The sequence below is a fragment of the Eucalyptus grandis genome, chromosome 3 (assembly GCF_016545825.1).
Source record: "Eucalyptus grandis isolate ANBG69807.140 chromosome 3, ASM1654582v1, whole genome shotgun sequence".
In the NCBI taxonomy this organism is placed as follows: Eukaryota; Viridiplantae; Streptophyta; class Magnoliopsida; order Myrtales; family Myrtaceae; genus Eucalyptus; species Eucalyptus grandis.
In genome coordinates this window covers 11764805-11790644 of record NC_052614.1, presented here as the reverse complement: position 1 = coordinate 11790644, position 25840 = coordinate 11764805, and the positions used below count along the sequence as shown (strand labels likewise).

Sequence of the window (25840 nt, the reverse complement as noted above, 5' to 3'; positions counted from 1 at the left end):
TAAACTTGCGGTTCTGGCACTTTGGGGCGGTTCCGATATCCCGGATGGACAGCACTATCCGGTAGCTGCAAAATTGATATTCCCATGCACTAACAATGTGGCCGAGTATGAGGCTTGCATCCTCGGACTTCAAGTTGCAATCGAGATGTGTGTGGCCAAGTTAATGGTATTTGGAGATTCGGCACTGATCATATTACTGACATCGTAGGTGAGTGGAAGACTAAGGATGCCAAGTTACTCCCGTACCACAAGTACTTAGAAGATCTGGTAAAGGAGTTTGACGAAATTTCATTTGAATACTTGCCAAGGTCTCATAATCAATTTGCGGATGCACTCGCGACTTTGTCATCTATGTTGCAAGTCACTGACGGGTTAGAAGTTGAGCCTTTGAAGATAGAGGTTTTGCCAAAGCCGGCTTATTGTATAATTGTGACTAAAGAAACCGATGGAAAACCATGGTATTACGATATCATGAATTACATTAAAAGACATGAATTTCCCGAAGGAAACACTCAGGCTGATAGAAAATACATCACGAAGATGGCTTCGAAATTTTTCGTTAGTGGTGAGAATTTGTATAAGAGATCTTACGATTCTGTTTTGTTGCGATGTATAGATGCATTCAAAGCCACTCAAATCATGCAAGAAGTACACGAAGGAATATGTGGCCCTCATATGAATGGGCACATGATGTCTAAGAAGATTATGAGATTAGGCTACTATTGGCTCACACTAGAAGGTGATTGCATCAAACATGTAAGGAGTTGTCATCGTTGCCAAATCCATGGTGATAAGATAAATGTTCCTCCAACCGAGCTACATCAGTTCTCCGAGCCATGGCCCTTCTCAATGTGGGGCATTGATGTGATCGGCCCAATAAACCCGAAGGCTTCCAATGGGCACCGATTCATTTTAGTGGCCATAGATTATTTCTCCAAATGGATCGAAGCTACGTCATTTGCAAGTGTCACTGCTCGTAATGTTGCTAAGTTCATCAAACGTGACGTAATTGCTCGCTATGGTGTCCCTGAAACAATCATCACTGACAATGGAACAAATTTGAACAACAAGCTTGTTGACGAGTTGTTTAGCGAGTTCAAGATCAAGCATCTGAATTCGTCCCCTTATCGCCCTCAAATGAACGGGGCTGTTGAAGCAGCCAATAAGAACATTAAGAAGATTTTGGCTAAGACAGCCGAGAATTATAGAGATTGGCATGACAGGTTACCCTTCGCATTAATGGCGTATCGAACATCTATCCGCACTTCCACTGGGGCAACCTCGCTTGCTTTGGTGTACGGCATGGAGGCAATTCTACCTGTGGAAGTGGAGATTCCTTCTCTTAGAGTTTTATCTCAAGTGGAGTTGTCTGAAGCTGAGTGGTCGCAACAAAGACTTGAACAGTTAAACTTGATTGATGAGAAGAGACTGAAGGCTCTTTGTCATGGCCAAGCTTATCAGCAAAGAGTTGCCAAATCCTTCAACCGAAAAGTGCGACCGAGATATTTCGAGGTAAATGATCTTGTTTTGAGAAAACTGTTGCCAATTTTCCCTGATCCTGGTGGCAAGTTCGCCCCAAATTATGGTGGTCCATATGTGGTGAAGAAAGTACTTCCTGGAGGTGCTTTAATCTTGGCAGAAATGGATGGTCGTGAGTTTTCCACTCCAGTTAATTCTGATACTGTCAAGAAGTATTATCCATGATAGAATTCGCCATGTCTTATCTTACAAGTATTTTATGATGAATAATATGCTTCAATCAGCTGAATTGTTCAAATTTGTCATAAATCTTGCATTTTTCTTCCTTGATGAATTGTGTGAGATAAATTGAATGTGTCAAATGAGATACTTTGGAATGATGAAAGGCAAGCCTTGTTCCATACACTATCCCATACACTAATCATCGGTGAGTTGTGTGAAAAATTCCATGCCCGCAAGGAAAATGGCTGATCTCGCAAAGGGTACGTCAACCAAGGTGATGAGAGGCATTCGTTTCTCTATCCCAAACACTACGGGTGATCCATTGCTTAACCCTTTGAGCCCATACACTTATGGATATTTTTTAAAATTATCCCTGTCAAGAATCATCCCACATGGGGCAAATGGGAGATAAAATGGCATCATGGTGAGAAAAATGAATTGAAATTTTCTTGCTCTCACTTGCATCAATCTTTAAGTATTGCTTTTGCATTGAATTCATGGGTTAATTTAAGTGCCTTAGGATGACGAAGAGCATTTCTTTCTTTATCCTATACACTTTTACCTTTTGCATAGCCCACTTGAGCTTATGAAATTTTCATTCCATTTAAACCCGATTGGTGATCATCCCCCACACCGGGGCAAGGAAAGAAAAATCAAACCACTCAAATAGCATGATTTACAATGCTAATAAAAATGGAGCCTTTGTAAAAAAAAAAAAAAAAGAGTGCAAAAATGGGGCATGAAAAGCAATGTGCCTGGTAAAAGCAAGACCAATGCCCAAAGAAAAAAATCAAACACTTGATGAAGTGAGTCGTATCCCCAACAAGGTGGTACCAAAAAACCTCTCAAATGTTGTTGCAATCAATGGAGTTGTGAAAAAAAATCTTCGATAGTGGAGAAGGAAAGTGGTGGAAATGTCAAGATGATCACCAACTTTAACTCCCCTAAACACTTTTTGAGCCTAATGATCCTTTCATTTCTCGACCCATGAACCAAGCCTACGTTATGTCCCTTGCAAAGTCTCTTCTGATTAGGGCATTTGAATTAACCTAGGGGTTCACATGTTTTAAGCATCGCTCGAAGAAGTGCGAGCAAGATTATTTCTTTCTCATTTTGCATGGTTCTTGACTTGTAAACCCCGAGATGATTACAAAATATCACTCATTCTTTCAAAAGCCTTGACTCAAAGAGTCCCTTTTGTTAAGCCATTGACCAAGCCCACATTATGGTCCTTGTTCAAGACCTCTCAGATTGGTGAGATTGTACCACTTGCGAGATTGTTCAGACCCTTGTTTGGCATGACGATAGTGAGATAGAGTGATTGACAAAATTCTGCATCAAAGGTCAGGATGAAATTGCCATTTTAATGAGGATGAGAGAAAAAGTCCTTTCAGACCAAAGGATCCCTCATTTGACACATTCATGACACTCATGTGTTCAAAATGGAAATTCCCAATGGAAATTGTGTGCAAGATTAATGGAAATCATCATAAACCTCCATTATAATAATGCATATGCATGATTACAAATGCATGTTGCTTCTCCTACAACCATGTTTTGCGGGAGACATATCTTCGAAGATCGGAGATGTTACCAGTAAGTACATCTCTATCTATATCTTGAATATTTGTCATTGCACAAGTATTCCCTTTTAAGCATACCGACACTCAATTGAGTTGTCCCCCAAAGATTTTTCCTCCGATTCAATCTCGATTAAGGCGATCGAAGAATGGTTCGGGTCCCTGGTCGGATGATTTTGTCGCAAAGTTGGGCGACCGAAGAATGGTTCGGGTCCTAGCCAAGCAAAACCTCAATCTAGGCGACCGTAGAATGGTACGGGTCCTAGACAACATTTATTGCTCTAACAGCGACCGTAGAATGGTACGGGTCCTGGAAAAATAATTTTCTTTGCAATTCGGGTCCTTGACAACACCTATTCCTTATTCAGCGACCGTAGAATGGTACGGGTCCTGGAAAATGAATCCCCGTTTAGGCGACCGTAGAATGGTACGGGTCCTAGACAAAACATTTCTGCCATCTTGGGCGACCGTAGAATGGTACGGGTCCCGGGAAAGCAGTTCTTTACAAAGCTTTTCTGCCGTATTGGGCGACTATAGAATGGTACGGGTCCCGAGAAAGCAGCTCCTTTTCGCCATACTAGGCGACCGTAGAATGGTACGGGTCCTAGGAAAGCAGCATCTTCACAAAGTCATGTTACTATTTTAGGCGACCGTAGAATGGTACGGGTCTTGGACAGGTAACACTCACTACCTCGAATTACTCTATCCTCCTCGAAGGTAAGTTATCCCAGGTAGGTTCATCTATCATTTGCATTAGCATTTCCATGCATCATACAAATTGCATTAAAAAATGGAATTCATATTCGACAAAAAAATCATTCATTGCATGTGCATGGTCAAAATTTAGGTCTAAATTTGTCTTTGAATACAACCTCTGCGAGCTCACCTTCAAAGAGGAGCAGCTGTTGACACCTAAATTTTTGGGGTTAATTTTGCTAAATAATATTAAAAAAAAAATCAAATCACATGGCATATAGTTTAGGCAAGTTTTATATTCCGTTAACATTTTAGGTAATATACACTCGGATGTGTTTTTGCGCAAAAGGGGAATTTTTTGATCGAATATGTAAAAAATATTGCGCGGGGTGAAATAATATATTCGATGAAATTTTACGCGAGCAAAATTGGCAGTAAAATATACCACGAATATACAAATTTTTGGGGTATAAAAGGAGTTGCGTACGGTCGAAAAAGGGGGGTTCTTTTCCGTTGGTAAAAAGAGAGAAAAAAGGTGAAAAGTTGAAAAAAAAAAAAAGAGACAAAAAAAAAAAGAAAAGGAAAGCCCCCATCGCTATCGTGCATCTTCTTCCGTGGGGGTGTCCCGCCGCGCGCCGCGCTCACCGCACCGCCTCCGCCATCTCGCTCGCTCCCCCTGCCGCGACTTAGCTCGCTCCCGCGAACAGCCGGACCGCGCCGCCCATCTTCATCCTCCACCCGCGAGCCCGCGGTCCGATCCGCAACTCCTGATCCGGCGCGATCCGACGCTCGCCCCGCCGTCGCTGATTTGCCGGTGAACCCGATCCGCCACGGATCCAGTTGCTCCCATGACCCGGGGTTGCTCTCGCGGAACGCTCGTGACCAACGCCGCGAAATCTGAACCCCGGTCTCGCTCCGCCCGCGACGCGTTGCTCGTTCGATCTCGCCCGTGCCGCCCGCGACGCTCCCCGCGCCTCGCCCCCCGTCTCCGCCGTGCTTCAGCCCGCGCTCGGAGTCCCTCGCCCGCGACACCCACACCTGACCCGCGAGTCCCCCACGCCGGTCTCCACCGTTCCTCTTGTTGCCGGAGCTCTTCCGCCACCGGTTTGCCCTCGCCGGAACCCTAGCCGACGAGCTCTCCCTCGCCGGAACCCTTCGCCGGAGTCCCTAACCGGTGGTCAAGATTTTCTTTTATTAAAAAAGAAAAAAATCAAATTAGGTAGATTTGCTTTATTTTATTAGGCAAGTTTGGTTTTTTTATTTGTTTATTTTATTTTTTATATCTTGGTTTCTTTGTTTATTTATCTATGCATAATTGAAAATCTCAATATATCACCCGATTCGCAACCGCGCAGGGTTTTTTATTTCATCTATAAGGCTTTAGATGAAATAATTAATCAAGTGGGAATAAAATTGATAATTTGATCTTTAAGGCTTAAGATCAAAATATCGATTTTATTAGCGAAATATTATCTCTTGATCCGAATAATGTGATGTTTTTGGGGTAATTTTGAATGGATTTCTCGTTTTAATTTTATTTATCTTGAGATATATTTGAGATAGAATATCATGTTTTAGGGTTATTTACATATTTAGGCAAAGCATTTATTTCAAATTTAAATAAAAAAGTTAATTAAAAAATTAAGGGTTTGCATATTTAGAATAAAAAAATTTCATAAAAATAAAAAATTCAAATAAATCAATTTATGTTGCTAGATTTTAATTTAGGTTGCATGTTTAATTATTTGGCAATTATTAATTTCGAAAAAAAAAAAAACACAAAAAAATCATCATGCATATGTCATATAAAATTAGGTCATATTTTGCACGTCATTGCATGTTAAGATTATATTATAGGTTTAGTTTAATTTTTAGATAATTATGCTTTTTTTTAATTTATTATAAGTGTAGGTATTTTATCAAATAGTTTGCATTTTAGGATCATTTAGTTAAGATTTTTTAGTTCAAATTAGAATTTGCCCGTAATTCCTAATATAAACTAATTAGGATCTTAATTTAAATTGCATATTTAATTTCACCTTTAATTTCGAATCTCATGGAAAATACAAAAAAATGCCATAGTTTTAGTTTTATTTTCATCCCATTGCATTCTTTTAGGAAAAAGAAATAAAAGAAAGAAAAGAAAATGTCACATGCACATCATTAGGATTAGATTCATTAAAATGATTATTTATGTAGGCCCATTCAACTAGGAGTTACATGTCATTAGAGTTAGGTCATTTAGTTAATATTGCATTGCATATTGCATGATTTTCATTAAAAAGTGAAAAAAAAAAAAAGAAATTGTGTGTTAATTAGAAACCATATCTAGGGTTGTTGATGTGGATTTTAAATTAACATTGCAGATGCTTTCGTTGCTACAAGGTAAGTCATGCATTTTTATTTTTTGCTTTCTTGGGTGTTAAATTGATGGATTGCACACCCGCATGAACATCTCACATGTTAGAGAATTAGATTTAAAATTAATCCAAATTGCTTGCCAAACATTTTCAAAATAAAAAGAAAGGTACCGAAAGGGCGTTAGAAAATTCTAGCGTAACCAAGTCCCCGAACCCATAATCTCGGTTCGTAGGAGTAAAATAATTCTCTCGTTATTTTACTTGGGTTTCTAATCGACCCACCAAAAATAGATTAGTGGCGACTCCTGATTAAAAAATCAATTGTATGTTAAGAACTTGAACCTAAGTCGCGAATTGGTATGGGTTTGGGAGAGCCCGAGTTAAGTTTAGGCTTAACAATCCATTAGCCAAACCCTAGGTGGTTCACACCCGAAAAATTTTGGTCGCGACAGCTATTATCTGGCGCGATTCCTTTTTCTGTCCTACTGAACAGTCTCTAGTATAAACGAAGGCAACGGTCATCTCTCAAAAGAGAGAATTTAAAAACAAGCTTGAAATATGTGTCATTCGAAAGTGGACCCAAATGCATAAGTGGCTGGAGGTGGATGGATCTGCCGGCGTGCATCCCTTTTGGATACCAGGATGTAAGAAATAGGCATAACAGCAGTTGATCACAAGACATGGTAATGGAATGAATGTAATAGGCTGTAAAAGACAATTTAAGATAGTTATTATCACCGCATCTTCTATTGAGAATCCTTTTGTCCATTTAATTAGAGTCCCGGATGCGATCGATGATTGCCTAACCGGAAATGAGAAGGTAAAACCAAGCTCCCTCTATCTACCAGGGTAAAGATGCAAATCTTCACCTTCTGTAGCAACACATTTTGTTAATGCCATGGCGATGAAATCAAACAATTCCTATAAACAATTGGAAATAAAAGAAAAGCCTCAGGGCATAGAACTAACATTAGTACAGGAAAACTAATTAGCAATTATACGGATGGACAGAGACTCACATTCGAACTTCCGGTCATCAAATGAGGTGGTATTGACACTTCTTCAAATTCTCGTTTGACGATGCCTTTCTCCTTTCGGCTCAAATGTACACGGAGGATGCAGAAATTTGTGCCACCAAGATCCAAGGCATAATATAACCCTTTCTCATCCCTTAGAAAGACAAGGATTGGTGTTGGATTCATCATCATGGGAAGAAAAAGAAAAAAACAGCAAGCTATATAGTATGGACAGTCTATAGGTTCTTGGCGATTGCACTTGAAGACCCAACCTTTATTCCAAAATATACATTATTGTTGGAGAAAACTTCCTTGCGTGTTTTGAAGCTGACAAAACGTTTCCATCAGTCTAGTATGAAGACTTGCAGACTCTTTAGTCAAAGTCTGAAGATCGCCGAATCACCAAACTCAAGATTCAAAGTCTATCTTCATTAACAGTTTCTAGACCATCGAAGAAAACTTATCCAGAACTAAGTATTTCGTTAAGCATTTGATTATATCGACTGAAGAAGATCTCTCGGCTGGATATAACAACTTGGAATCTATTATTCGTTTTGATTTCAATTCGGATAATTTAGATCCATTGATTGGTGAAGCATACTTAAAAGGTTATACTTATGGAAACCTAAATCCTGATTGTATAGGCGAGCAGAATTGGTGGACTATCGTCATATTCCTTAAATGACTCGAAATCTCCCTAAATTGATTATGTCCAACGGGTAGATTGGAAGAACTCCTTTAATAAGTGCCAAAGGGTATGAAGGCATGGAGGAGTATATAAGGAAAATGTTCCAGTTATTCAAGTGTGTGCGCGATAGAATAATTCCAAAGTCTAAAGCTCATTGTTCTTAGTCAATTCAATTGTTGAATGAACACTTGTACTCAAAAGAGAGTTTATACTTATGTGAGACATTGAGGAAGTGTAGCAGAGTCTCTACACTATGGAATCAAGGAAGAGCTATACTGTAACAACTCTTTTGATTCTTAGTGAAATTCAACTGGTGGGCTGTTAGTGCGGAAGAGTGGATATAGGCTTGGATTAAGTCAAACCACTATAAACCCTGTGTTCTTATTCTCTTCCATAAGCTCTTTTACTTTAATTGTAACTCTATTTGATTATTAAAGTCTAATTTCCTTTTCATAATTTATTGCTAAACAGAGTTGGCTTAAAAGCGAAATCATATACCTTACTTTGCGAAAATTTGTTTTCGCACCTATTCACCCCCTCTAGGTGCTCGTACTAGCTTTCACAATTGGTATCAGAGCCTGTGTACTCATTTAAGTTGAAGTGTTCTTTACTTTAGAGTTAACGATCCATGGCTAATATGTTGCCTCCAGGTCTTGTTGAAGGGCAAAGTAACACTAGATCGCCTTATTTTGATGGAAAGAAATACAACATATGGAAAAACAAGATGAAGGTATTTCTAAGATCAAAAGATCTTCTGGAATGAGACGTAGTAGATAAAGGAATCATTCCTAAAGCTGCAACAGTCTTAGAAAGAGGAAAAAAAAGATGTTAGAGTCCAACGAGATGACTCAAGAAGAGATAATCAAGAGACAAGCTCTTGATGCAAAAGCAATTTATTCTTTATATTGTGCATTATCTCCTACTGAATATAACAGAATATCTTCTTGTGAAACAGCTAAAGAAGTCTAGGATAGATTGCACATCACCTATGAAGGAACTGATCGAGTGAAAGAAACGAGAATCAATATTCTACTTGGTCAATATGAAGTTTTCAAGATGAAACTAGGAGAATTTATCACTGACATGTTTAGTCGTTTTATAGTAATCGTGAATGGTCTTGAGTATCAAGGTCAACCAATCTCTGAACCCATGAAGGTTAACAAGTTACTGCGTGGACTTTCCAAAGATTGGAATCACATAAAGTCCTTAATAAGGGAGACACAAAGAATCATGCCACTTTCTGTTGACGAATTGATTGGGCACTCTTCAGTCTTATGAAGTGGAGCAAATCAACGAAAATGAAGATCCTAAAGGTAAGAAATCCATTGCATTAAAATATAATGATGATTCTAATGTCACATATTTTGAAAATGATAAGAAGGTTCAAAAAACTGAATAGAAAGGGAAAAAGATTCAATCCTAAGAAACAAAGTTCTCAAAAGCTACAAAATAAATCAGCTAAGGATGATGAATCTAACAAGGATGTAATATTCTTTAATGCAAGAAAAAATGGACACATTAGACCCAATTGTCCCTGTTGAAGAGAAAGAAAGGAAAAATTGAGAAATTGAGAAATATCGAAATGCACTTAAAGCAGAAACTTGGAGTGATACTGAGTGTGAAGAAAGTGACGATGATTATGCCAATATTTGTCTAATGGCACAATCAGAATCAGATTTAGACTCTGAGACAGACTTAGACTCAGACAGTGAAATCGATGTAAGAAATTTTAAAATTCCTATTAAAGTCTCTAGATATATTGATGAACTGTGTCTTATTCTCAAAACCTCTCTCAAGAGGATTTCCCAACTTAAAAGGGAAAATTATGCACTGAAGCAACAGGAGAGAGTTTGGAAAGAAAAAGTCGAAAGTTTAGATAAAAATGTTCTTACTTTGAAAGAAAATACGGACAATCTTTCAAAAGAAAATGCATTTTTGAAAAATGATATCTAAAGTATTTCTAAAAGGTTTTCTATAGAATCTGAGAAATTAGAAAAGATTCTTTCAACGCAAATACCTTACTTCAACAAATCAGGTTTGGGAATGACTGCTAAAACCATTTCTTTAATTGATTTTCCTAAGGTAAATGAAAGAATTAAACAAAGACCTACAAAAGATTCTTACAAAAATCATTTCCAAATTTTTTTTGTAAAACCTGTAGGCCACAGTGCTCTTAAATGTTCTAGATGTAACAGCTCAGAACATTTTGAAAAAGACTGTCCTATGGTTTGGAAACCCGTGAAAAATGTTTAGGCAAAGACAATATATTGCACTAACTCATATTGCCTAAACTCCATTGGACCCAAGAAAGTATGGGTACCAAAGAAAGCTTGAGTTTCTTTTTTAATGTAGGTCACTATAAAAAAAAAAAAAAAGGTTAAATGGTACTTGGATAGTGAATACTCAAGACATATGAGAGGAGACTCAAGTTGTTTTATAAAGCTTATGCAAGTTAATAGTGAAAAAGTTTCTTTTGGTGGAAATAGCAAAGGCAGAATTGTGGAATTTGGAACTATAAAGATTGAAAGTCTCACAATCAATAATGTTTCCTTAGTGGAAGGACTCAACTACAACTTTCAGCCAGCTATGCGACACCAGTTTCAAAATCAACTTTCAAGAAGGAATATGTTCAAGAACTAGTAAAGACTCCTCTCAAACTTTTACAAGGTGAAGACATGAGAATATCTATCTCTTGGATATCAAACCAGAAAAATCCCAATGTCTAATCTCAATTCAAGAGGAAGCGAATCTATGGCACAGAAAACTTAGGCATATCAACATGAAGCAAATAACCAAAATCTCAGCAAAGAAGCTTGTTCGTGGACTACCCAATTTGACATACCACAAGTCTGACCTATGTACACCATGCGTATTGGGAAAACATGTAAGAAATTCATTCAAACCAATAAATCAAGTGTCCACTAATCGTGTACTACAGCTATTGCATATGGATCTCTTTGGACCAACCAGAACTCAGAGCATTTGAGGTAAAAAATATTGCCTAGTAATTGTGGATGATTATTCATGATTCACTTGGGTATATTTCATGGCAAGTAAGTTTGCAACATTTTCTTATTTTATAAAATTTGCTAAGAAAGTTCAAAATGAGAAAGGGTATGTTATTTCTAGTATACATACAGACCATAGAGGTGAGTTTGAAAATCAAGACTTTGCTAAATTTTGTGATGAATTTGGTTTTTAGCATGTATTCTCCTCTCCTTATACTCCATAGTAGAATTGAGTTGTGGAAAGGAATAATAGATCGTTGCAAGAAATGGCTAGAACTCTTTTAATTGAAAGTAACATTTCTTCTCGTTTTTGAGCTGAAGCAGTTTCTACAGCGTGCTATATTATTAATAGAGTCTTCTTAAGGCATATTCTGGAGAAAACTCCCTATAAGTTGTTCAAAGGAAAGAAGCCAGTTGTTTCATATTTTCATGTGTTTGGTTGCAAATGTTTTATATTGAAAAATGCAAATGATCGAATTGGTAAGTTTGAAGAAAAATCAGACGAATGCATCTTTCTTGGATATTCACCACTAGCAAAGCTTACAGTGTATACAACAAAAAGACTCAATCTGTGGAGGAATCAATAAATGTCAAATTTCAAGACTTTATGCAAAATTAATCGATTCAGACTCAACCTAAAGAATATGAACCTACTCCAGACTCTACAAAGTCTAAATCTTCAGAAGCAGCTCAAACTTCAGAAAACCAACAACGAATGATCATTGAAGAATCAAATGAAGAAAAAGACCAACAGTCTGACAAATCAACCAGCAACATGAAGCACAAGTCTAGTCATCCTAAAGAACTCATTATTGGTGACATTAATGAGGGAATTCGTACAAGATCCAAAAGGTGTAAAGAGTCTAGTGCTGTAGCTCTTATTTCTGAAATAGAATCCAAGAGCATAGAAGAAGCTTTAACTGATGAAAGCTGGATAGAAGTTATGCAAGAAAAACTCATGCAATTTAGTATCAATGATGTCTGGGAATTGACTCCTAAACCAAAAGGTAAATCTATCATTGGAGCTAAATAGGTTTTTAGGAACAAGATGAACAAGAAAGGAAAAGTCGTAAGGAACAAAGCAAGACTCGTGGCTAAAGGATATACACAAGAAGAAAGGATAGACTATGATGAAACTTACGCACTAGTAACAAGGTTAGAAGCAATTGGATTATTACTTGCTTTTGATTGTTATAAGAATTTTAGGTTATTCCAAATGGACGTCAAAAGTGCTTTCCTAAATGGATTCATCCAAGAGGAAGTCTATGTGGAACAACCTCCCGGTTTTTGAAGACCTAAGGAAACCAGACTTTGTATTCAAATTGAAAAATGCGCTATTTGGTCTAAAGCAAACACCTCGAGCTTGGTATGACAGACTAATGTTTGTATTTGTGCCAGATTTCAATCAAATCCCAAAGAATCTCATTTAAGTGCTACAAAACGCATCATCAAATACATTGCATCTACTTCTAATCTCGGTCTCTAGTATCCTAAAGAATGAGACTTTATTGTTATTGGATATTAGATGCAGACCTAGTAGGATGCATAATTGATAGGAAGAGCACCTCGGGCACTTGTCAATTACTTGGGAACATGATAGTATCTTGGTTTTTGAGGAAGCAAAGTACCGTAGCTCTTTCTACTGCAGAAGCAGAATATGTGGCTCTTGGAAGTTGTTGTTCACAAATTTTGTGGATAAAGCAATAGCTAAGAGACTTTGGAATTGAAAATTCATGCACTGAGATCAAATGTAACAACACCAACGCAATCAATCTCACCAATAATCCAATTCTTCATTCAAGAGCAAATCATATAGAGATTCGACATCATTTCATTAGAGATCATGTTCAAAATGGAGAAGTCTCGATTCAATTCATTGACTCAAGGAATTAACTAGCGGACATCTTCACAAAGCCTTTGGAGAGAAGTCAATTCAAGCTTATTTGTTCCAGACTCAATATCTTAAAGTCTGAGGAAGTTCATACTCAGGGATGAAAGTCTAATGATATTCAGACTCAAAAGTTCAAGATTTATGACTGTAAGTTTTTTTTTTTAAATTTATCTCACGGATAAAATCTCGAAAAGGTACGATTATCTATTAATATGTAATTGATTGATGTTATTAATCTCGAAAAGGTACGATTATTTTCCCCAGTTTTCACAATTATTGTAATCATTCATTTTCGAAAAAGGAGTTATTTTTTAAAAGACGGTTATCTATTATTTCAAAAAGGCAGTTATTTTTAAAAGGCATTTTATATTTTTCCTTTTACGTCATTCCGCATGCCTATTTTCGATTGCTTTATATACTGATTGTCTTCCTCACAAACCCTAAAAAGCACAGACCTTCGCTTTCTTACTTTTACTCTCTAGTTTAATCTTCAAAGTTCTCACCTTTTTTCGTGAATCGAGTTTGGAATCTCTCAAAGACTGTGAGAATGGCGTCCTAGATAAAGTCTTCAAGGATTGCGAACAAGGAACCACAACACATGCGTGAGGGTCCTACACATTTTGACCTCACCGAGGAAAAAGAATCCCCAAGACAGCAGTAGAGCCCACAACATTCTTAACCGCGTCAATCTCCTCAAGCTAGACCTCAAGGTAGTGATCGTAAAGTAGAAGAAGAAATCATGAAGGCGCAAAATCCGTAAGATCTCAAAAGCCCACTTTTATCTTTAAGTTTTACTCTGCATTGAAGAGGGGAGGCACTCCCTTGAAAATATTGATGAATTTTTGAAAGATAAAGGATATCGAAATGAAACCCACTTTTTGCGAACAATGGAACGATTGGAGATTGCTCATGCGGGGTTGGCAGATCGAGCATTTGCGAATATTCCTAGTGATCCACGTGTTGGAGGCCTTAGTCAGCCTGATGGGAATGATGATGACAAAATGTACACTCATTTCAAGCCTAGAATGGGTGTTGGGGCGAATATTCGAAGCAAAAGGACAGATTTGTTTCGCTCGGATGAACACAGGCGACTTTACTCTAAGTTGCTAAAAAGAGAGGTGATCAATCCAAAAAGTGTAGACTTTGATTTTCTTGATTCCTTGAATGTGAAGCTGCGAGAGAAATTCACTCAACTTCAGCTTGAGCGATTTTGTTCTAAGACGACAGAGGCATGTCCCAAACTTACTGCTTACTTCTATTCTAATCTAAGTTTCTTGGATGCGAATATATTATCATTTAGTGTTCGAGACCAGGACTATATCGTTGACATGGACATATTGGTGAATGTGATTGAAGTAGAGCGAGGGGCATTCAAATCAATTAATGTGTTTGTTGGTCGTGCGATGGTGGAGCTTGTTCGGGATGGAATGGCTGAAGAAAGAATTTTGTACTTGAGGATGAATACCTCTAACATTCTACTTCACAAGATCGTAATCAATTGCCTCAGACCCAAGTCAACTTCAAAGACCGATGTCTCTAACTCAGAAGCAAAGCTGATATATGCCATCAATGCTGGCAAGAGGTTCTCTCTGCCTCACACAATCATGTTTCACATGTACAGAACGACGGCGAAAGACAGAGGGCAACTTCCGTGCTGAGCGCTTGTTACAAAGCTTTTCAAACGTTTCGATATTTAGCCTCCCAGGATTTTATGTGTTCGATTGTGTGATCAAATGATAGTGGGACTAAAAATGGTTTTCAAAATGCGTTTGAAAGAGCTGGACAAGGCTTTGGAGCGATTTAAAGAGAAAACCCCTGTCAAATCTCACCAAGGTTCTTCAGTTGCAAAACGGAAAGGGAATGAGCCCATGACAACTCCATCCAAGAAAAGAAGAGCACTCATTCTGGAGGATGAAGAGGATGGGGATGATATTACCATTTTCGCTCTTGCACTGAGAAATCTACAAAGTGTTGTTCCAGAGATAGAGGAGAGAGAGGATCGAGTCAGAGAAGAAGAAGAGAAAAGGAGTGGAGAGAGAGAATCAATGCGAAAAGAAGCAGAGGAAGAAATGATTGTAGAAGAAGAAGAAGGGAAGGTGAATAAGAGGAAATAGAGCATGAAGCGTACTTCTCACCTCTTGAGGGCATTGAAATAAGGGGGAGGTGCTGAAAAAAGAGGTACATCTTCAATTGATGTTCCGAGTGAAGGTGTTAGTCATTCACTTGCAGATCCAGAAGACATCTATACCTCTCAATTCCCAGAAGAAGGTCATGAGGTTTCATCGCCAAATCTGAGTGATCATGCTGGCTTGCCATTATCTTCAAATACTCCTACTGATCATGCAGAGGCTAGTACTCAGATTGATAATTCCGCAGACTTTTGCAGAGTGCTTGATGTTCTTATGGAGATGCCAGGCCAGATTTATGCCATAGGATGCGAAGTTCAAAACTTGTAGAATGCATGTCAAGCCTCTTCAGTTTCCTTACATGATCAAGTTCATGTCCTTGCTCTTCAAGTTCAAGTAAATGCCAAGGGTGAAGATGTGGCTCAACTGAAGGAGGATTTGAAAAAGCTGGAAGGGATTGTCCAATCAATGGGAGAATTCCAGCTTGTTCGCATTTCTAGGCAACCTTAATTCTATTATCTTTTTATCTCTACCTTTTTTTATGCTGACAAAAAGGGGGAGAGATGGTGCAGATTTGAAACTTGACTCTCGTTTGACCTTACTTTTTGAATGACTTTTTACTTTTGTTTGGTTGTTTGGTTGTGACTAGATTTGGTTTATTTGATCGTTTGTTTATTTTAAGCACTATTGGTATTTCATGGCAAAGATAGTTGTTTATTTACAGGACTAACTTGTGACATCCTGATTTTCAGGCTTTGATTTCGATTAGTTAAATTGGGCATTTCATCGACGCGACTATAGTGTTTTTTTTTTTTTTTTTTCTGAATTGGCCACTCATGAGATAAGTAGACTAGCTGGGTAGGCTATTAAGGACTTTAAGGCATATAGACTTGAGAATTCGATTAGGAATCGACTTCTCGACCGTGCTCATCTTTAGAGATCATTGCGGCACAGTATAAAATCGATTTGAAATCAGAGATAGGCTAGTTCGATAGAGATGTCTGGTCAATCGTGGGTGACACCACTAAATTGAAAAATTCTTGTCGACCGGCACTAAACTGATTTTCTTATTGTTTTGGTACCATGTGTTCGTATTTGAATCCTCAAGATTTTCACGACAACCGAGAATCGTGAATGGGTCAAGTGGGTTCATAGTGGCTCGAAGAAAATCGACCACGGGTCATTTGTCCTAAAAAGTTTTGAAAACTACCCGGTAGCCTAGGTCATGCTCATAACGTGTCCGAGTGAAATTAACCGCCAATCTAAGTCCGATTTCAGAAATTGAAGAGTCTGTCATATCACAATAAATTTTAGAAACGTCGACTCAGTCTCGAAGATTTTTTGACAACCGAGACTTTTTGGGAAAAAGTTGAGTTAGGGCTGTTTTTTATCAGAATTTGCAGAGGACCGTTTTTATTGTGCTTTTGGGATTCAATATGGTCCTATGGACAAGTAAATATGGAATTGAAGTGTGGTGACATTGGATTAATTTATGGAATTTGGTTCAATTAGAAGAGAATTGAATGAAATTGAAAGTGACAAATAAGTGAAATTCATATGCCATGGTGGACTAAGTAAAATGGATCCATTAGAAGCTTGTCTTGGAAGCTTAGAGGTGAGTGGAAGGTGACATCATATGAAGTCATGGTGGCCAAGTTTTGATGACCTAAGAGAGAGAGCGTGAGAGAAAAAGGGGAAATTGGTTTCTTCTTCCTCCCCTCTCTCCTCCGTCGACCGAAACCCCCCATCTTCCTCTTCGGCTGCTCGACGCCATGGAAGTCGAAGACCGAGCTGCCGTCGCCGCCTCTCGCTACCGTCGTCGCACGCCTGCAAGCCAACGGAGCTGCTTGCGTGCACCCAAGCCCGCCGCCATGCTGCAGCCCACGCACCTTCGCCCCCTCTCCTCCCTCTGGTTCAAACAGAATCGACCAGCAGAAGCAGAAGCAGTGATCGGCGTCGCTTGAAGGAGCTGCAGTTGCGCCGGAGCTGCCGTCGCCGTCATCGAGCATCGCCGCCACCCCGTCCACTTCACGCTCGCCCGTCGTGCGCCGTCTGCCCCTGTTCGAACGAGTTGTTGTCCAGCCCCTGTTCCACCTCGGTTCAGTTCCGTTCAGCCACCTTAGCCGCCGGCCGACCACCTCTAGTCACCGTCGGCCTCGCCAGAGCTTCGCCTTGCCCCTACTACCGCCCTTGTCCTCCTCAATCGACGCTAGAACCGCCTCAACTAGCAGCGTGATAACTCTATAAAAATAGAGTTATTTTACCTATTTTAGGCAACAATTAATGCATTATCTATGAGAAAATATTTGGATTTCCTTTTGATTATTTAAATTTTCCTTATTTATGCAGAATAATGAGATATGGAGAAGATAAGGAAAAGAATGACAATTATCAGGAATTCAAATAAAAGCAGCGATGGAAGATGGATATCAAATCAGGAAATTCTTGATTTTGTTCCCTAATGTTATCTACAAGTAGATATTTTAGATTTCCTATAAATAAGAAGAGAGAGCAGCTAGGGTTTAGAGGGGGTTAGATCGTTTTCCATTGTTCTGAGAGTTTTTCAAGTATTTTGAAGAGAAGACAAAAGTGGTGATAGAATTCTTGTCCTTTGATTCAAGATGCTGGGTTTGATCTATATTTCTATTTTTATTTCTTATTCTACTATGTTCTAATTTTCTTTTGTTAGGCTACAATGTAGCCTAACCATGATGATATGAATTTCATGATTTTTATGTTTTACAATTGGTTTCATTCATGTGAGTTATATATTATTGCGTTTACTGCTTTTGAGTGATCTGGCCACCACTTGAATGATCTGATGTGCATGTTTGAGACCGAGAGGTGATAATATGCAATTGCTCATTATAATATATAACCATGAATTAAACGTGGATAGAAATATACCGCGTTATTTGTGTAGCTTTCGGTGATAAGGTGATCCAAAAACTCATTGTAAACCGAGAATATTCATAGTTTTTAATGCACTCATGTTTATTTTAATTCACATAGAGATATAGTGGATTAATAAGCTGAGTAGTTTTGCTATACCTAGAGATAGGATAGTAAATAGATTAGGAAATTCTGCTATCACATGTTTGATATCGTTCTTGTATTCACAACAATCTGAAATTCATATATAGTGGTTATGGTGAAATCGGATGCTCTAACATATTTATTTGATCAATTTACTACATTTAGTCTACAAATTTCGTTTTTAATTCATTCTTAATTATATTTTGATTTGTTAGATAAATTTTAGAATTAGTCTATTTTAGTATTTAATTGGTTTATTAATCATCGATCTCCGTGGGACGATACTTTATCTCATCATTATATTATTTGTTCGATACGTGCACTTGCGTTTAGAATTTTACGAACACAGCGCACAGAGAAGGCAGAAAATGGGTATGACAGTGGGGTTTTGGCCTGTTTTGGTCGTCTTCCCGAGCCCAGATGCTCGACTCACCTTGAGGAAAGTCGATCCTCGCGTTGTCCCCATCGGATTAATCTAACTTGCGTTTAATTCCAGTGAGTTTTACTCACTAATTCCTTCTTAGTTTGCTAATTATACTTAAATTTTGATTAGTGTTAGTTAAGTGTAATTAGGTAGTTATATTAGAATGGATTAGTGATTATTAGTTAATTGCATTGCATATTAGTAAAATAGGTTGTGTACTTAACTAGAGAATGGCCCATAGTATTTATTGAATGCTTCTTGGGATTTTTCCAGACCCTTATTAGGTGTTAATTAGGCAATTCGGGCCTAAATGAAATTTTTAGGAATTAAATATTAATTTTCGAAATTAATTATTTAATTATTTATTTTCCAAAAAATCAACTAGGATGGTCAGTGATCGAGATTTTATGCTGATGATCGTGGTGCAGTTCATTTATTTAATTGAGCTTTATATTGTGCTAAATTGAATTTATTGTATTTATTTATTTAATTTTTGAAATTAATTATTTAATTATTTATTTTCCGGAAATTTAACCGGGATGGTCTGTGACCGGAATTTTATGCTAATTATTGTGGTGCAGTCTGTTTATTTATTTAAGTGTTAATTTGTGCTGAATTGAATTAATTGTGAATTTATGATTTATTCCTAAATTATTTGATTTTGGTTATTAATGGAAAAATAACCAGGTGTCGGTTGACAACGCCAAAAATATTTTGGTGGACTACAAAAAATGGTGGGATTTGTGGAAAGGAAATTTTAGTCTTTTGGCTAAAGCCAACCGTATACCAACACATAGCTATTTATCAAGAATGATAAAAAGATGGAATTGATTGTATGAGAGAGTGGTATACTAAATTGGCCTGGAGGCCATAATCTATCAGCTTTGGGCGAGCATATATAGTATATTAAATTGGCTTGGGGGCCATAATATGTCGGCTTTGGGTGAGCAGTATACCGGTATACTATATCGACCTACAAGCGATATGTCAGCTTTGGGTGAGCAGTATACCATATTATTAGCTTTGGGCGAGCAATTTATTATTAGCTCTGGGTGAGCATATATAGTATACTAAATTGGCCTAGAGGCCCTACTCTATCAGCTTTGGGCGAGCATATACATAGTATACTATATTATCAGCTTTGGGCGAGCTATACTATCTATTTGTCAGCTTTGGGTGAGCAATCCTGATTTGATAGGACTTTATAGATAGTATTGAATGTGCTGACCAAGCATGGGTCGTGTTGACATGTGATCGACTAAGTCGATTGATCATTACTTTGATTTGATGTTATAAATTGATTGATTGAATGGAAATGACCGTGAGTGGTCTTGTTGGCGTGTAATCGATTAGGTTGATTTGATTAATGCTTCGATCTGTGATGTGATTGCTTGGGTACCTATTTGATTTGTGCTAATATACAGGTGGAATTTGAGGCCAAGGTAAGTCCTCTGACTCATGTTGTGCATAGACAGCCCTAAGGCATATTAATTTACTAATCGGGTCTTAAGAGGTAGAACTTGCTAAGACGTAGTCTCATCTCGGTTTGGGGAAAACTATTTCAGGTCCCTAGATGATGATCGTGGAGGACCGGAAATCCTGGAGTTCGGAAGGTGGAGGCTGAAGAGTCGACAAATGGGTCTGACTAGTGAATGTTAAGACAATCCCCTTTTTGATAAGCCGACAATTTTGCAGACAGCCTAAGTTTGTAATTAACAAGTTTGTCTATAAAGACTTGTCTTGGTTTGAAAAAATATGATCCTACTTTTCTATTCCATTGTTTGATTTTCTGGGGATTTTATTAAGCTTCCGCATGCGTATATAAATGAATGGGTCGGCGACCTTCCTGGGACGTCGCAAATAAATCGACCAACTAAGGGATGAGAACGCGCTCGAAGATCGGGGCGTAACATAACTTATTTCTAGTGGATGCAGATTTAATGATGTCTATACTAAGTCAATTATTTGTTGTAAGATATCCATGTTTGCTTGAGTATTGTTTTGCAGGTCAAAAATATCCAAATCTGTAGAAAAGTTTTGTCACCATAAAAAAAGGGGGAGATTGTTGAAGAAAACTTCCTTGCGTGTTTTGAAGCTAACAAAACGTTTCCATCAGTCTAGTCTGAAGACTTGCAGACTCTTTAGTTAAAGTCTAAAGATCACCGGACCGCCAAACTCAAGATTCAAAGTTTATCCTCATTGACAATTTCTAGACCATCAAAGAAGACTTATCAAGAATTGAGTATTTCGTTAAGGATTTGATTCTATCGACTGAAAATGATCTCTCGGCTAGATATAGCATCTTGGAATATATTATTCGTTTTGATTTCAATTCAGATAATTTAGATCCGTTGATTGGCGAAGCATACTTAGAAGGTTCTACTTATGGAAATCTAGATCCTGATTGTATAGACGAGCATGATTGGTGGGCTATCGTCATATTCCTTAAATGACTCGAAATCTCCCTAAATTGATTCTGTCCAACGGGTAAATTGGAAAACTCATTTGGTAAGTGCCAACGGGTATGAACGCATGGAAGAGTATATAAGGAAGATATTCCAGTTATTCGAGTGTGTATGCGATAGAAGAATTCCAAAGTCTGAAGCTCCTTATTCTTAGTCAATTCAATTGTTGAACGAACACTTGTACTCAAAAGAGAGTTTATACTTCTGTGAGACCTTGAGGAAGTGTAGCAAAGTCTCTACACTGTGAAATCAAGGAAGAGCTATACTGTAACAACTCTTTTGATTCTTAGTGAAATCCAACCAGTGGGCTGTCAGTGTGGAAGAGTGAAGGTAGGCTTGAATTAAGCCGAACCACTATAAACCCTATGTTCTTATTCTCTTCCCTAAACTCTTTTACTTTGATCGTAACTCTATTTGATTATTAGAGTCTAATTTTCTTTTCATAATCTATTACTAAACAGAGTTGGTTTAAAAGCAAAATCATATACTTTACTTTGCGAAATTTTGTTTTCACACCTATTCACGCCCTTTAGGTGCTCGTACTAGCTTTCACAAATATGGCCCTTGACCCTGAATGCTGTTTCCAATACCACAAATGTTTTACATAATTTTGCAGGGGAATCAAACACTTGAAGCAGATAATAATCAAACACCGCGCGGCCTTAGGATCGGTGATCCCTTTCATGGGCCACGGGCTGCTCGAACATCGCCCGGGGTCGCTCATGGGCTGCGCATGGGCCTTCCGCTCGTTCTGCTCATGGGTCGTTCGTGGGCTGCCTCCGGGCAGCCCTTTGTGCGTGACACGGTCCCTCACGGACGATCTCGGATCATGCTTGTCCGTGGGCCGTGTCATTCTCCCCACCTAATGGCGACGCCCTCGTCGCATCGGTGGCATGGAAGGCTTCGATGTGCCCCTTGAATGAGCCTCGGAGGGTTCCCGGCTTGCTTCACTCTCGGGAAGGCCTCTCCACCGGACGAGGTTCCGATATTTCTTCAGTAAAGGGTTTCAGCATGCAAAATGAGTCATAGCGACGGATCAGCCCTTTGTTCAGACAGCCCAGAACTCTACATGCCGTCGCTTCCTGTCAGCCCATTTCTTCGTGCGTTTCGCGGCCCTATCCAGACACGCCCGGGCCAAGTCCACATGCTCACCCCATTCCTTAGCGAGTTTGTATGCGGCCGGACTGCTTCCTTGATACCCCAAGCGTCGCACTTGGCGTGGCGGCCGCTGCCCGGTCACGATTTCGAACGGCTTTGATTCGTGGACTCGCTCCGCTGCAAGTTGTAAGAAAATTGGGCCACGTCGATCAGCCGTGCCCGGTTGCTTGCGTGTTGCTCACATAGTCGAAGGTAGATCTCCGACAACCCATTCACTCGCTCGGTTTGCCCGTCGGTGCGGATGCATGCGGTGGAGAGATTGAGACTCGTCCCAAAGAACTTGAAGAGTTCAGTCCAAAGCCGTCCGGTAAACCGAGGGTCGCGATCGCTCACGATCGTGCGTGGAACACCCCAATATTTGACGACGTGCTTGAGGAACTTGGCGGCTTCCTCTGGGCATTCCATTGTGGTTGGCACGAACGTCGCATACTTGGAGGCGATCTACCACGACCATGAGAGCCCGACACCCTTCGGATTTGGGCAAATTCACGATGAAGTCCATGGAGACACTCTCCCATGGACGTTAGGGATAGGCAACGGTTCAAGGAGTCCCGCGGGAGACCGTTGCTCTATCTTGTCCTGCTGGCAAACAAGACATGTCCGCACATACGTCTCCACATCATTCCTCATGTGCGGCCAGTAATATTGATCCTCAACAAGCGCCATGGTGCGGTGGATTCCCGGATGTCCCGCCCATTTGGAGTCGTGGCACTCTTTAGGATCTCCCTTGAAGCTTCCCGTGGAGCGGCACATAGAGTCGCCGTCCTTTGGTGTAGAGGAGGTCATCCTCAAGCCAAAATATCCTCGTCAAGCCCTTCAGGCGTATTGAAGGAGGGCTTGAGCTCTTTGATCATGCTTGGCCCCTCCTTAATACGATCAACCCACGGGCAATCGGGCTGCTCACCATATTGGCCAATTCGAACTTCCTGGCTAAGGCATCGGCCACGGAATTGGACTTTCAGGGCTTATACTAAAGCACATAATCAAGCTCGGCCGGGAAGTCTTGCCACCGAGCTTGTTTCGGGCCGAGCTTCTTTGGGTTTGGAAGTAGCTCGTAGCCACATTATCCGTCCTTACGACGAACCGGGACCCCAAGATATAGTGCCTCCATGTGCGAAGGTGTGCACCACCGCGGTCATCTCCTTCTCTTGGACCGTGTATCGTCGCTCAGCATCATTCAACTTTCGGGATTCGAAGGCCACCGGATGACCTTCTTGCATCAAGACACCACCGATGGCAAAATCAGAAGCATCGGTCTCCACCTCATATGGCTTGGTGTAGCTGGGCAGCAAGAGTACCGGCTCTTTGGTCATGGTCCGTTTCAACTGCTCGAACGTCTCTTGACACCGATCCGTCCACTCCCACGGCCTTTCTTTCTTCAGCATGTCCGTGAGTGGCACGGTGAGACGCGAATACTCCCGGATGAAGCGCCGGTAGTAGTTTGTGAGACCAGAAAGGATGCCGGTCGGCTTGTTCAATGCCGGTAGTCGATACACATACGGAGGGATCCGTCGTCTTCTTTTGGAACGGGACCGGGGCACCGAACGGGGCCTTAGATGGCCGAACTTCCAACAGCTCAGCTGTTTCCTCGATTCCTCCAACTCGGGCGGGGCCATGCGATAGGGAGACATCGACCTCTCTCCGAGGAGGCAGCTTCTTGGGCAATTCGGGCGGCATCACATCTGGAAGGCATCGAGGACTCGGGATGCCTCTTCCGGTACCGAGCTTTCCTCCGCGCCCTCCTCCTTCAATGCCGCCAGGAAGGTCGCCTCGCCTTTCTTCAGCCCTTTAGCAAGCTGCATGGCCGACAGCATCTTCCTATCGCGTCCCGATTCTCGATAGATCGGGACCATGCATTGGCACCGCTTGTCAGAATGCATATGCAATCGAGAAATCCCAAACCGAGTACGAAGTCATAGTCGTCAGGGAATTACCTCGATAGTGGAACTCCACGTCCCTGGCCATCACCGTCTTGAGCCAACCCGACTCATTCGCCTCGACCGGAAGATGCAGCTTCTTCGCGGCCTCTTTGGATATGAACAGATCGGACGCCCGGTATCCACGAGTGCACTCATCGTGGTACCCCGATCTTCACGTCTACGAACATCATCCCTTTTGGTTCTTTGGCCTTCACAAACTGGGCAATCCCGAGCCATATGGGGACCGTCCGTGGGCCGGGTTTCAGTCGACAAATGCACAAAACTGCCTTGACAACTAATCTTCTCATCGCATGTAAGGACTGAGAATCATCTGAACCAAAAGAAAGATAATCATATTGACCGAATACGGCAATTCTTGTCTATGCTTTCGGCTCCATCACCACCGCAAATTCAAATGGAACCAGAGAATAAAGAGGCAGCGAACCGTAATTCAAGTTCGTCCCTTTCAGACTTTTGTGTCTAAATGATCACGAAAGCAAGGTCTCTCCACCACTTACATATAACCTCTTTGTCGATCAAACACCTTCAGTCAATCACATCCCAACAAGTCAAACGAAGAACACACTACATGGGACGTTCTACAAAACAGTCACATTTAATAAAAACGTTTAGAAGCAAAGATACGACCGAAACTCACCAAAACTAGATTACTAGCTCATTCAAAATTTATGGGCACAAGGTAATATAGTAATTTCAAAAAGTTTAATCATAATTTGTGACATGCACGATTATTTTTTTGAAATTTAATGTTCATTGAACAACAAGACCAGGGAAAAATTTGCTGTCGCTCGTGAAGTAAATCGTCGGCTCTGCCGCTAAAACCAAATGATGAGCAGAGATGGAAAGAAGAAGGAAACGTGGTTACCCCGTGGGAAGGCTATCGACGTAGCTGATGAGCATCTTGAGCTTGCCGCCGCCGTCGTAGGCGAGGCCGGCATGCATCTCGACGACCATCGCTTCCGCCACCTGCCTCAGCTTCCAGACGGGGGTCCCACACTTCTCCTCCAGCTCCTTCACCATCTCCGCCGCCCTCTCCCATTTCCCATCCGTCTCCAACCACCCCTCCCCCGTCGCTCCTCTCCTCCTCCTCCTGCTGCACCTCACCACCACTGCCGCTCCTGCCGCCGCTGCCGCCACAGTGGCGCAAGTGACAATCGCCGCCTTCTTACCCATCTCCCACCGACGCTGCCACCGATCCCACAGCACACAGACCCCGAGCGACTTCACCGTTCGCTTCCCCGCAAGTTTCGTCCTCCCGCAACAGCGAAACAAAAGGGAGGAGCTTAGAATTCGAGCATGCGAGCGATGACCAAAGGTTGGCATCGGTCTTTCTGGGCTTGCCTAGATGACTCTACTTTCTGATAACCACATGCAAGTAGACGGTTTTATAATCGCAAATTATCCACTTGGCGTTCTGGGTTTTGGACTTTATCGTGAATGTGATCATTTCGAATACGGGGGGAATGAAAAGGGAGGCTAAGGTTGCTGAATACTTCGGCATTTTGCATTCAAGGATTCGGTTCTTTTCGGGACTCCGATGATGACTTGTCGGGTCGAGGCATTCTCGTTCGAAATCTTTCATTTTCGAATTACGAACCAAGATCCAATTCAAACTTACAAACTTCGGCTGCTTGGTCGTGCTCGGGCCGTAAGAGATGGCAACCACGACAGTCGCCATGTTATTGCGTTCTATGTCGATTCGATTGGACGGATGGATGCATTACTCGACCTCGACTTTCTTATTTCAAGAG

At 40.4% G+C, this 25840-nt stretch overlaps 1 protein-coding gene across 1 annotated transcript in view; it reads right to left on the bottom strand.

The window, feature by feature from the left end:
- The window catches only part of LOC104439047 (hexokinase-2), a 36657-nt gene extending 11223 nt beyond the window's left edge, over window positions 1–25434 (bottom strand). Inside the window, 3 exon segments of the mRNA XM_039308110.1 lie at window positions 7076–7258; window positions 7357–7507; window positions 24955–25434. Of these exon segments, the coding sequence (XP_039164044.1) occupies window positions 7076–7258; window positions 7357–7507; window positions 24955–25412 (792 nt within the window). The 5' untranslated portion in view covers window positions 25413–25434.
- Window positions 25435–25840: the final 406 nt, after the last annotated feature.